General features: G+C 33.2%; 1 protein-coding gene across 6 annotated transcripts in view; it reads right to left on the reverse strand.

Annotated features, from left to right (window-relative positions):
• Positions 1 to 14,042, reverse strand: part of LOC136034829 (uncharacterized) — a 142,062-nt gene that overhangs the window by 90,274 nt on the left and 37,746 nt on the right. For all 6 annotated transcript variants that reach the window (XM_065716275.1, XM_065716273.1, XM_065716276.1 and 3 more), the window contains one exon: positions 8,401 to 8,479. In XM_065716275.1, coding sequence (XP_065572347.1) covers positions 8,401 to 8,479 — 79 coding nt within the window. The remainder of the gene's footprint in view (positions 1 to 8,400; positions 8,480 to 14,042) is intronic.

Below are 14,042 nucleotides of genomic sequence, written 5' to 3' on the forward strand. Positions count from 1 at the left end.
TGGCAGAAAAATTCCTTTATGAGATACTAGCTGTTGGGGTGGCGATTCGCGCCACCCCAACACCTAGTTGGTGGGGGCGCTTCGCGCACCCCCAAGCCCCCCCGCGCACGTAAGTCGTTACGCGCCATTATAGCTGTGTCCTTATGTCCCACCTGTGAATATAGATATATATATATATATATATATATATATATATATATATATATATATATATATATATATATATATATATATATATATATATATATATATATATATATATATATATATATATATATATATATATATATATATATATATATATATATATATATATATATATATATATATATATATATATATATATATATATATATATATATATAAATATATATATATATATATATATATATATATATATATATATATATATATATATATATATATATATATATATCTATATATATAAAAATAAGTTGTCTGTGTGTGGATCTGTGGATGGATCAGGTGACGTCACCTGAAAAAGCTGGATCAGGTGACAAAACTGAAAACTGAAAAAACTAAAAAAAAGGCAAAAACTACAAAAAAAAACTAAAAACTAATAAAAAAAATAAAAAAGCTAAAAAACTAAAAAAACTAAAAAAAGGCAAAAACTACAAAAAAAAATAAAAACTAATAAAAAAAGCTAAAAAACTAAAAAAACTAAAAAAAAAGGCAAAAACTACAAAAAAAAACTAAAAACTAATAAAAAAAATAAAAAAGCTAAAAAACTAAAAAATCTAAAAAAACTAAAAAAAGGTAAAAAACTAAAAAAACTAAAAACTAAAAAAAAACTAAAAAAAAGGAAAAAACTGAAAAATAAGCTAAAATAAAGGTAAAAACCAATAAAAAACTAAAAAAAAAACTGAAAAAACTAAAAAAAGGCAAAAACTACAAAAAAATAAAAACTAATAAAAAAAGTAAAAAAGCTAAAAAAACTAAAAAAACTGAAAAAAGGTAAAAAACTAAAAAAAATAAAAAATAAAAAAAACTAAAAACAAGGAAAAAAACTGAAAAATAAGCTAAAATAAAGGTAAAAACCAATAAAAAACTAAAAAGAAAAAAAAGGAAAAAACTAAAAAAAATTTTCATCTAAAAAACTAAAAAAACTAAAAAAGGTAAAAACTAAAAGAACTAAAAAAGAAAAAAATAAATGACGACACTCAAAGAGAAAGCGACCAGGACAAAAGGAATGTTCGATTAGCAATCAACAAAGCACCGGGACACAGGGAGTATAAATGACGACCAGGACATAAGTAAAAAAAAAACTAACAAAACTAAAAAGAAGGTAAAAATGAAAAAACTAAAAAAAGGCAAAAACTACAAAAAAAACTAAAAACTAATAAAAAAAGTAAAAAAACTAAAAAACTAAAAAAACTAAAAAAACTAAAAAAAGGTAAAAAACTAAAAAAAATAAAAAATAAAAAAAAATAAAAAAAAGGAAAAAACTGAAAAATAAGCTAAAATAAAGGTAAAAACCAATAAAAAACTAAAAAGAAAAAAAGGAAAAAACTAAAAAAAATTTTCATCTAAAAAACTAAAAAAAACTAAAAAAGGTAAAAACTAAAAGAACTAAAAAAGAAAAAAATAAATGACGACACTCAAAGAGAAAGCGACCAGGACAAAAGGAATGTTCGATTAGCAATCAACAAAGCACCGGGACACAGGGAGTATAAATGACGACCAGGACATAAGTAAAAAAAAAACTAACAAAACTAAAAAGAACGTAAAAACTACAAAAAAAAAAGAAAAAAAAACTAAAAACTAATAAAAAAACTAAAAAATCTAAAAATCTAAATAAACTAAAAAAGAAAAAAAAAGGAAAAAAATAAAGGAGAAAAACAAAACTAAAAAACGAATGTATATACAGACCGGGACACCGGGATACAAATGACGACCGGGACACAGGGAATATAAATGACGACCGGGACACAGGGACACAACTACAACGGGGACACCGGGGGAAACAGGGGGATATAAATGACGACCGGGACACCGGGAAAGGGAATGGTCGATTAGCAATCACCATCAACAAAGCTCAAGGGCAATCATTAGAATCATGAGGTATAGATCTGAATACAGATTGTTTTCCCATGGACCATTATATGTTGCATGTTCAAGAGTCGGTAAACCTGACAATCTATTTATATGCAAAGACAATGGGACAGCAAAGAATGTTGTATATTCGCAAGTTTTACGTAGTTAAAACCATATATATATATATATATATATATATATATATATATATATATATATATATATATATATATATATATATATATATATTCACAGGTGGGACATAGGGACACAACTACAATGGCGCGTAACTATTATGGCGCGTAACGACTTACGCGCGCGGGGGGGCTTGGGGGGGCGCGAAGCGCCCCCACCAACTAGGTGTTGGGGTGGCGCGAAGCGCCACCCCAACAGCTAGTATATATATATATATATATATATATATATATATATATATATATATATATATATATATATATATATATATATATATATATATATATATATATATATATATATATATATCTATATTCACAGGTGGGACATAGGGACACAACTACAATGGCGCGTAACTATTATGGCGCGTAACGACTTACGCGCGCGGGGGGGCTTGGGGGGGGCGCGAAGCGCCCCCACCAACTAGGTGTTGGGGTGGCGCGAAGCGCCACCCCAACAGCTAGTATATATATATATATATATATATATATATATATATATATATATATATATATATATATATATATATATATATATGTTTTTAACTACGTAAAACTTGCGAATATACAACATTCTTTGCTGTCCCATTGTCTGTGCATATAAATAGAATGTCAGGTTTAACGAATCTTGAACATGCAACATATAATGGTCCATGGGAAAACAATCCGTATTCAGATCTATACCTCATGATTCTAATGATTGCCCTTGAGCTTTGTTGATGGTGATTGCTAATCGACGATTCCCTGTGTCACCATCGTCATTTATATATCCCCCTGAGCCCCCCGGCGTCCCTGTTGTAGTTGTGTCCCTGTGTCCCGGTCGTCATGTCCTGGTGTCCCGGTTGTCATGTCCCGGTATCCCGGTCGTCATTTGTGTCCCGGTCTGTATATACATTCGTTTTTGAATTGGTCTTTTTTTAGGTTTTAGTTTTTTACCTTTTTTAGTTTTTTTTTCTTTTTTTTAGTTTTGTTTTTCTCCTTTATTTTTTATTATTTTTCCTTTTTCATTTTATTTTCTTTTTTAGTTTTTTTTTAGCTTTTTAGATTTTTTAGTTTTTTATTAGTTTTTAGTTTTTTTTCTTTTTAGTTTTTTTGTAGTTTTTACCTTTTTTTTAGTTTTTAATTTTTTTTTTTACTTATGTCCTGGTCGTCATTTATACTCCCTGTGTCCCGGTCGTCATTTGTGTCCCGGTGCTTTGTTGATGGTGATTGCTAATCGAACATTCCTTGTGTCCCGGTCGTCATTTACATTTTCTATGTGCCGGTGTCCCGGTCGTCATTTGTGTCCCGATGTCCCGGTCCGTAATTTCGTCAGTCGAAAACATGACGTCAGTCGACACAGAAACATGACGTCACCTGACAGATCCACAGACAGACAACTTATATATATATATATATATATATATATATATATATATATATATATATATATATATATATATATATATAGATATATATATAAATATATATATATATTTTCTTTTTAGTTTTTTTGTAGTTTTTACCTTTTTTAGTTTTTTTCTTTTTTTGTATTAATGCTAAAGCCAAGGTTCAAACCTGGAGCCTCTCGGACCTAGAACCTGAAACATAACGCTTTACCAACTCAGCTACTTCGGCTTGAATACATTCGTTTTGAGCAGCTTCCTCGGGTGTTGCCATTGTAGGTTCTTCAGTCATTTTACAATTAGAAAATTCTCTTTCAACGGTCTTCTTACAATTAAAAATTTGTCTTTGAACGATATTCTTAAATACCTGTGTCCTGGTCGTCATTTATATTCCCTGTGTCCCGGTCGTCATTTGTGTCCCGGTATCCTAGTCTGTAATTTCTCTTTGAGTGTGTCCCGGTCGTTATTTATATTCCCTCTGTCCCGGTCGTCATTTGTGTCCCGGTCTGTAATTTCTCTTTGAGTGTTTTTTCTTTTTAGTATTTTTTAGTTTTTTACATTTTTTCTTTTTTCAGTTTTCTTTTTCTTCTTTATTTTTCAGCTTCACTATGAAATACATATCGCCGAACCTTTGTTTTTTTAACTAAAATCTGGTAGGCATTGATGACCTTATCCAAGTCAAAATCCCAAACCCAATCATCATCGCTATCATTTTCAGTTTTGATATGTTTTGACTCTCGCTGTCCAGGTGGATCTTCATCTAACTGCGCGGTTTTGCGTTCTTTAGCCTCAAGCCTGTTTCCTTGCTGTTCTTTTGATTCCTCGGCACGCTTTCTTTTCTGACTTTCTCTATCAGCAGCAAGGTTTTTGGCATAGACTCTTTGAACATCTTCATCGGCTTTTGCCATTGTAAGTTCATCAGTCATTTTAAACTTAAACATTAATAGATTTCTACGTGAACATATATGTCTTAAATATCTTTAATGACGTCACCGTCATAGCAAAAATGACGACAACTAACTTCATGACGTCAGTCGACACAGAAACATGACGTCACCTGACAGACAGACACACAGACAGAAAACTTATTTTTATATATATAGATACCAGTTTGAAAGTCTAAAGGGGTTGACGACTTTAGTCGTAAGGTACATACTGAAACTAAAAATAGGCCGACACCAACTGTGAGACATATAGGGGAGTTTAAGCAACAGTCGACTGTCAGCTCATAATCATCTTTGGCAATGAGGGGTTCGCAAATTTTTCTAGTTGGTGTACCTATTATTTGTTTCCGGTGTATTTGATGGTAAGACCAATTTTGTTCCAGTGGTAAGACATGTAGGGGACTAGTAAGTAACAATCGGCTGTTGGGCTACAATCTTCTTCAGCGATGAGGGGTTTGCAATTTTTGCTAGTTGCAATGAGCGGTTTGCAACTTTTGCGAGTTGGTGTACCTAGTATTTATTTTAAGATCTTTACAGATTAACAACTTCAGCGTTTAATCGAAGCGAGGAAACAAAACCCCTCACGTTGCCCATGCAACATAGATCTAGTTTTATGTTTGTTTGTTTGTTGTTTTTTTGTGCTTTTTTTTACATCACGGCCGACGGAGGATTATATATGATTTCATATGCAACCATGAATTTCATATTCAGGATTATCCTATATACGAGAGGCACTGCGACCCCTCCCTTTTTTACACTAAATATCAACTTTTGTAAAACAATCATTTTAGAATTTAAAAGGAAACAAAAAGTTTTTTCAACTGAAAGCAAAGAGCAATATTAAAACTTAAAACCAACAGAACTTATTATGTATATGAGGGGGGTTGAACCCTCCTCAACACCTCATTCTTTACGCTAAATTTTTTTTAGTATTCTTAAAAAAGCTTCTTATTGTTCTAATTAAACGAACCTTGTGTTTCAGGAGTCGTTCTTAAAGAATTGGGACAAAATTCAAATTTTAGCACAAGGAGCGAGGTGTTAAGAAGGGGGTAACCCCCTCATATACATAATAATTTATGTTCGTTTTAAGTTATAATGTTGCTCCTTGCTTTCAGTTGAAAATACATTTTTATTTAATATCTTATTGTTTTTAAATAATGTCCGGAAATCTGGCCCCACTTCCACGGAAAAATACCTCCTTCCCACGGATAAATCCTCTTGAAAATTCAATCCTGATGAAAATTTACCCTGAGTAATTACCCTTAACATCATATGAAGAATATCGTTTAGGAATCCTGGAAAATTTCCCAGTGTGAAATTTCCCTTGAAAAAATTCACCCCCTGGAATTTTCCATCTCCATTTAAAATTCTTCCCGTGGAAAAAACCCCCACCAGAAAATTCACCTTCTCCCCCTACCCGAAAAATGTGTTCATACTTCCCGAAAACGAATACTATACTTAAACAATGGGCAAATTTTATATATTAAATACCTTTTCCCAGGGATTGTGGAGGGTCGTGTTATCTCCAAAGGGGTAGTTACTCAGCCTTTCAACTAACTGAACAAAACGGTGATCTCAAATTTTGATCGGACGTTTTGGAGGAAAAAGGAGCCGGGGGTCTTTTTGGCCACTTAAAAAGGGCACTAAAACTTTTAATTCCTGTTCGAACGGGCCCTTTCCAGATATCCTAGGACCACTGGGTCAATACGATCACCCCTAGGAAGAAAAAATATATACATGCATCAGTAATCTTTCTTATGGCAAAAATAAAAACAACAAAAATTCCACATTTTTGCAGATAGGAGCTTTAAACCTCTACAGTAGGATTCTCTGATACGCTGAATTTGATGGCGTGATTTTCATTAACATTATTTGACTTTTAAGGGGTGTTTCCTTTTTTTTCACGAACTACACAATTTTCTCAGACTCGTAGCCTTGGATGGGTAAGAATGAACTTAATGAAACTTATATAATTTGAATCAGCATAAAAAGCCAATTTTTATTTATATGTCTATTGGTATCAAAATTCCATTTTTTTTAGTTTCAGTTACTGCTGAGCCGTGTCACTCCTTACTCCTCGTTACCACGAACTTTCTGGTAAGTACTCATTGAGGGTTATTTGATTTGAACAATTAGATGAGATTTGCCTTAATATGAATAGTCTGGCACCCCAACAAATGTTCATCAACCTTTACTTTCAAACGAGCCCTTGAACATCTCTCTACGACACCCCAGTGGCCGCTAACGCCAAGGAAGGGGAGATAAACAGAGTAAAATATATTTTCTTGGGTTTTCTAATAAGATAAAATTTTTCCGTTTAATGTTACCTAAATTCGTTACGTTTAATGTTTTTCATCAAAAGCTACAAGCCTGAGAAAATATGCCTGATTTTAAAAGAGGAAAACTACCCCACAAAAAATCAAGGAATCTTAATTAAAATCCCATCATCAGAGCATATCACAGAACCCTGTTGTATAGGTTTCTAGCTCTTATCTACGAAGAATGTGAAATTTTATATTTTTGCCAGAAGAGAGATCATAAACCACGCCCCTTTTTTCGCCAAAAACATGCGATCAAAATTTTAACATAGCAATTTGATTCAGCATAGTCGAACAGTCTTATAGCTATGCCTTTGGGGATGGCATGACCCCCGTAGTCAATGGAGAAAAGGCTATAAGTTATACAATTTGAGTAACTATTGTTCACATAAAGTATTTGTTATTGGGAAATATACAAAAATTGTATGCGGGGGGAGGATTTCCACGGCGAGAATTTTACGTGGAGAGGACATATTCCGGGGGAATTTTTCAGGAAAAATTTTACACGGGAGGGGGGGGGGGTAATTTCCCGGCATGATTTGAAAAACGGCCAGAAATTAAATTTAAAAAAGAATATTTTCAACTAAAAGTATAGAGCAACATTAAAACTTAAAACAAACAGACATTATTCCGCATATGAGAGGAGCTGCCCTTTCCTCAACTCTAGCTCTTTACTTTAAGATTTGACTTTTGGTCACAATTTTACTTGGAAAGACTGATCAAACACAAGCGCGGTCGAATCTGAGTTAGAAATATTTCAAAAAAAAAAAAATTAGACTTAATCGCAAAGAGCTGAAATAAAAGTAATAGAAAATTCATCTGTTTTTAACAGTGAATGCTTATAACTAACCACAATGGTGTAAGCACATGACAGAATTCTGTTTAGTAAAATGACATATCTCCCAAAATCACAATCAGACATAGTTTGATTATTTTTCAACTATGAATTATATTCACTTCTATATTTTGAATAAAATTTCTTTTAATAAATACATAAAAAAGTGTATTTCTCAAGATCTAAGTATCTCATCTGCAATGTCGATGGGACAAGTGGGATGGGAAAATGTGATTGAATATACATTGCCCTGTTGATCTTACCTCCAACATCATTTCAAACTTGAAAATTTGCAAATTTTGTAAATCTCTTCGTTGAAGAAATACAACAACGACCAAGCAGAAAGATTTACTCGATTTTCAGCTGTTTGGTAATTTGCTTGAGCATGAAGGATATTTTTAAGTGCGTGTTTGAATGAACTTGGCCCACTTGTCGTCTTAAAAATTGTCGTCTTACTTAAAAAGTATTTGGCTTTAACCCTTATTTTTATTTCTTCTTTTAATGTCTTTCGACTGGATATAACTATGCGTAAATGTAGCTTTTTGACAATGAATCACCAAAAATAAAAAAGGTGGTCTTTATCACTTTGTCATCTGAAAAAGAAATTGGTGAAATAGTTCCGGAAGATTAAAAGTACCAACTTCTTTTGTACAATATAAATTGACCAACCTGTTGACCAGTTTCTTTGTTGACTCCTAGTTGAACTTTTCCGTAAGTACCCTGTCCCAGCTTCTTTATCAAGTCAAACCTGAAGAAAAAAACAAAAACAGAAATCAACTTTTGTATCAATTTTTCACAGGCTGTAAGAAAAAACAAAACAGATTAAAGAACAGACTAAGGTTATTGCCAGCTTGTTTAGATGCTAAATACCTTGAAACTTTGCCGCGAGGATATTCTAAGATCATAATATTATGTTGATAAGGAGGGAACCGTGATATGGACGTTCCTGAGACGTTGCAGATATACTTTCACAGACTGGATGTACGTTTTAATTATCTTTACATACCCTAAACATTTCAACTTAATTCCTTTAGCTGTTCTCCAGCTATTGTAGATACACCCTTTTGACAACATAGCACAATAACTTCTGAGTTAATTCAGCACCCTCCTTAAAGATATTACAAATACGCCCATTTGACAACCTGGATGCACATAGTCTCTATTGATTTAATCTAACATTCTCTGAAAAATTCAACTGAACAGTAGACATTAAGATATTCTTTCAGAGGAGTCCTTTCACAATATTCTACGAACACTGGTTCGGTACAGTCACCCCTGGTATAAGGAAAAGAAAAGACAAATCAGTGCTTTCCATTCTAATGTGCCACTTTCCTTTCTGTTTTAGGCGGGTGACTGTAATTCTCATGTATGGGGTTTTTGGAGTATGGGGTTGGTGATTCAATATAGTGTTTTTCACTTCGGTCCAAAGACATTCTTAAGGATTTTCAAGCTCTTTTTATAAATCTCCGTATTTTTTTCTTTTCTTCGATTAACATTTATTATTAAGAATATTCGAAATAATAGTAATCATTACTAGATCAGCTTTAAAATAAATTAATTTTTCTCACTAAATAGTTTTCTTTTTTCAAAACACGTGTCTAAATGTCTGGCTACTATCGGCTCTTTACTAAATTGCAGTTATCCCTGCAATTGCGACGGAATGTTTTAACACTTAAAGCTTTTCTCCTAGGAATGCAAAGTTAAAGCTATCTTTAGAGGCAAATTTTATGGACTCTGACTGTTCTAAAAATATTTTGGCTGCCTTCAAATGGCTGCCTGGCAGTTTTAATCCAGTATCATGAAGGGGTGTGAGGTGCCCAGGACTAAAAAAGACATAGAAATTGGTTGCCCTCCGATCGGACTCGGCCCTTAGAATGAGGCCTGAAACTTTTTATTTGCAATTAAATGAGCCGTACTCCAAATTTCTACTTTTCAATTGGTCCCATATGAGAGCAGGGGAAAAAACGCTAATACCTAGACTAAGACCCATATCCAAACAAAATATAGAAGAAGAAATTACGGCTTAAATGACTTTCTGCGCGTGTATTGAAAAGATAAATTCGAAAGAAGACAAAAAATTCGTGAATATTAAAACTCTTCAATTATTCGTCCAAATTTTCTCCAGGAAAACAATGAGGGACATTTAAAGCGTCAACTGCGCAGTCCTGGGATGTTCCTCTGCCAAGATCTAAAAAATTGTACAACAGATGGAAAGTTGGCATAATCATAGTCAATGCAATACCGTCAACTATGACTTCAGTACACTTGGGACGTTAAGCGAAATATTTAATTTAGAAAAGATTAACATATTACCCAGGTATTCCCCCCCTCCAAGGGGGAAATGGAACGCTTACAAGATCAAAATATCTGAGTAATAGTGCTCTTCAGAAGAACAAAACCGATCAGAGAACAACCTGGTACTATTTCAATAACCCAGAGTGCCCCCAAATATCCACTTGGAATTGGACTAAAATATCAAGATATGGTAATAATTTTAATCAGAATGGACAAAAGGTTCAAAAATGTTCACCCAGGGCAACGCAACAAGCACTACCCCAGGTTTGACGGTTCCAATGGATAAAATTGAGAAAAAGCAAACATTTACATAAAGCAAACACTTTATAAATTTATTTTAATGTAAAAAAGAATATGGCACGACATTTCGAGCTTATAATGCGACAGCCCAAAAAAAACTCAGAAGCGTATTTCATATATAGTATCTGAAATATACATAAAAGTCCATTCACAATGAGAGTTACTGATGCCAAGATCCAGCCACCGCTCGCTTAATTGGCTCAAATTAGCTTTAGAGAGATCTTAGTGTAAGTAAAATATCATTGTGAATTAGCCTTAAGTCAAGGATATTTTTAACAGAAAAGTTGAGATTAAACCTCACTTACAATTATTGAATTAGATTACAAGCCTTTTAGCCTTTTACTAACAAATTTAACATTAATATAAAGACTTTCCAAAAAAGTATTTCAAACAAGTAAAGAGCCATAACAAACTTAAGATCAGCAGAAAAAAAAAACTATAAAAATAGTTCAAACTCAAACGACCGGAAATTACAAGCAAAGACCAAATTAAATCCAAAATGAACAGAAACTAAAATAAATGATCACACAGATTTTGATACAGATGAATTAATAAACGTCAAAATGATTAAAAGTTAAATTGAATATTCAAGTCAAACTTAAAACCAACAAAAATTACTTCGAGCAGGAGTTTAGCTACTTCCCACCGTTTAACCGTAAAAGTTCTAAAGCCTTTTATGTCATTTGCATTACATTGAAAACCCTCTGCATTTTACTCAGTGTTTTTATAGTCATTATAAATCCCTATAATAATCAAGATGACTAAAAAGAACTTTTGTTAATAAACTGAATATTTAATACACAATGGTATTAATCCCTGGAAACACAGCAATTGAATACTTGTTTCACTTTCATTTTTTTACTTTTCAAAATTATAAAATATTTTCGATTCTAATTTATTAGCTTCAATTAGCATCTTTTGATTTATTTCAACACCCCCTACCCCCTCAATTTTCCCTGAAAGTTTCAATTAACTGTCATTAGCCGTCCCTGAGATATTGCAGATACACTCTTTTATCAACCGTGATGCACATATTGTCTTTTAATCAAGTATAACATCTACCTTAACATTCTCTGAAAGTTTCAACAAAATGCCCTTAACAGTTCCTGAGATATTTCACGTGCTGCACACATCATGTTAATAAGTAGGATGCACATAGTATCTTTGGTTTACTTCCAATAATCTCTGAAAGTTTAAACTAAATACTATTAGCCGATCCTGATATATTGCACCTATGCTCTTTTGACAAGCGGGATGTACATGGTTGTATATTGTTTAGGTTCAATATTTCCCTCAACATTCTTTGAAAGTTTCGACTATATACCCTTTACTATTCCTGAGATATTTCAGACGTGCTGTTTTTACTACCTGGATGCATATTGTGTCTTTTTATTTAGAAAAAAGATCCACCTTAGAATTCCATGAAAGTTTCACCTTAGCACCCATGGCCGTTCCTGAGATGAATATAGATAGGCCCAGGCACGCCCTTTTGAACATGCCCAGAAAGTTTCAACTTTGTGCACTCATTAGTTTCTGAGATATTGCTGATGCGCCCTTTTGACAATCAGCATGCATACAGCGTGTTTTGGTTTTGTTCAATATCCCCCTGAACATTCCTCGAAAGTAGTCAAAATTAGATGCAGTAGCAGTTACAGTCAAAGTCGCAGTGAAAGGTTGTCGCAGTTGGAAGTAGTCACAGGGGCAATCGCAACCAGTCGCATTCGCAACCACAGTAGTAGTGGTGGCCCTGGAAGTTACAAGTTAATACCCCTAGCCGTTCTTAAGATAATGCAGATTCTTAGCCTGGATACACCTAGTGTGGTTTGATATAGCTCAGTATCCCTTTAGCATCTCCTGAGGTTTCACCTTAACACCCTTAGCGTTTTTGTACATACCCACAGTCAAACATTCCCTTTTTCACAATGACAAATCTTGTAGATTAATAATGAGCAAATTGAAACCCTTAACTTACAACCCTTACCCAGAAGGTTGTGGAGGGCTTGGTATTCCCGGATACATAACTAGTAGACCTTTTGACTATTTTGAACAAATATCTTTTTCAAAATTTCGGTCAGCGTCTAGCATCCTGTATCAATCCTGCCATAACCCAATACCGTTGTTACCCCTTCAAATTAAAGCAGTCTCTATCATTGCAATTTTCCATACGTATAACAAATTCACGTTAGCTAGGGTACCATCTATTCTCATTATTACCAAACTGGACAATACAGTCCCGTAATAAAAACATCATATTTCTACCTAGCGTCTTTTCTATTTGTTCCACTAACTTCACATAAATTCACACGAGTCACTACCGTCTCGGTTATTCGGTTCTACAGATATTGCTTAACATACCATTATGATTGATACCTTGTATTTTGCTTTGGTCATGAAGTGAGTAACTACGATCTTATTATTAATAGCTTCCCAACCTAGGGAAGCCTTACAAGCTTCCTTATTCATCGTCAGTTTTACCCACGATCTATTTACCCTATCTTTCCTACCTGAATAAATAAACTTTTTATGAACAAATTAAATTTTTCTTAAATCCTAGAAGACGAATTTCGTAAATCCCTAACAAGTCTATCTCAAAACATCTGATTTCAACAATCAAAATTTCGAAACTATAGCTGTTCCATCACACAATTTTCGTATAATCTAAATCCTGATATCGATGTGGCATAAAAAACCAACGTGTCCACCATTTCAGCTCAGTGGCAAATTACTTCTTTCACCGAAATAAGATTTTGCTTAACAATCCAATCGCGAAATTTGACTCGACCTTTTAACTCTAAAGTCAGATTTGGATATGGGAATTCAAGAGTCTCACTATTGAAGAAGATTGTCAATCATTGATTATCTACTGCTAGGGGGGGGGGATGCCTTTACCAAAAAATGTTGATCTAACAAAAAAGAAAAGCTTTTTTAAAAATATAGGGAGGGGGCTGTTTCTTAACTGAATAATGAAGATACAAAAAGTAAGTGTCTCAAAATTGATGGGAAGGTCTCCCCTATATTTGCAAAAGAAAATGAAAATGGACAAATAACCTTTTGTTTCTGTTTGGAATGTATAGTGGTATCTTCTTTTAATTCATGATTTGGAATGTATAAATATCAATGCCTTTGTTTTTCGTCCTGATTTTGCTGCTCAACGATTCCCTTTTTTTTTAGAGGGATGATAAAAAAAAAATATATATATAAAGAAGTGCAGTAATGGCTCTTATCTTATCCTACTTAAATGAATTTGATTTTTCTAGTCGTACTTTTTAATATTTAAAATTTTCGGCAAAATACCGTTACAAAATACTGAAAGTCGGTTGTCAACGACAATTCAGAAAATAAGATCATATTTTCCATTAATAATCCAAATTTAAACTCGGATGTTGAAGTGGAAAAAATTTACAATTCAATTTTTTTAATTTTTGTGGGGGGAAACAATTAAAATCGTCCTGAAAGATCTTCAGAAATTGATTTTACCTTCCCTTGTTTTTCGAAGTTCCCGAGAAATAAGATAGTGATAGTGAAAGTAAGAGCTCCAACAGCACTACAAAGCAAAAAGATTTTCAAAAAGATAACTGCCCAGCAAACATTTACAAAACAAGTTTCTAACTGTAAAAACAAAGTGCTTATGATGCTAGAAAAAAGATTATTTTGATTCGAATCACAAGGTTTTACGCATCTTTGAACCATGGCTAGAAGTAACCAATGGACGGTTT

The sequence above is a fragment of the Artemia franciscana genome, chromosome 13 (assembly GCF_032884065.1).
Source record: "Artemia franciscana chromosome 13, ASM3288406v1, whole genome shotgun sequence".
NCBI classification, from domain to species: domain Eukaryota; kingdom Metazoa; phylum Arthropoda; class Branchiopoda; order Anostraca; family Artemiidae; genus Artemia; species Artemia franciscana.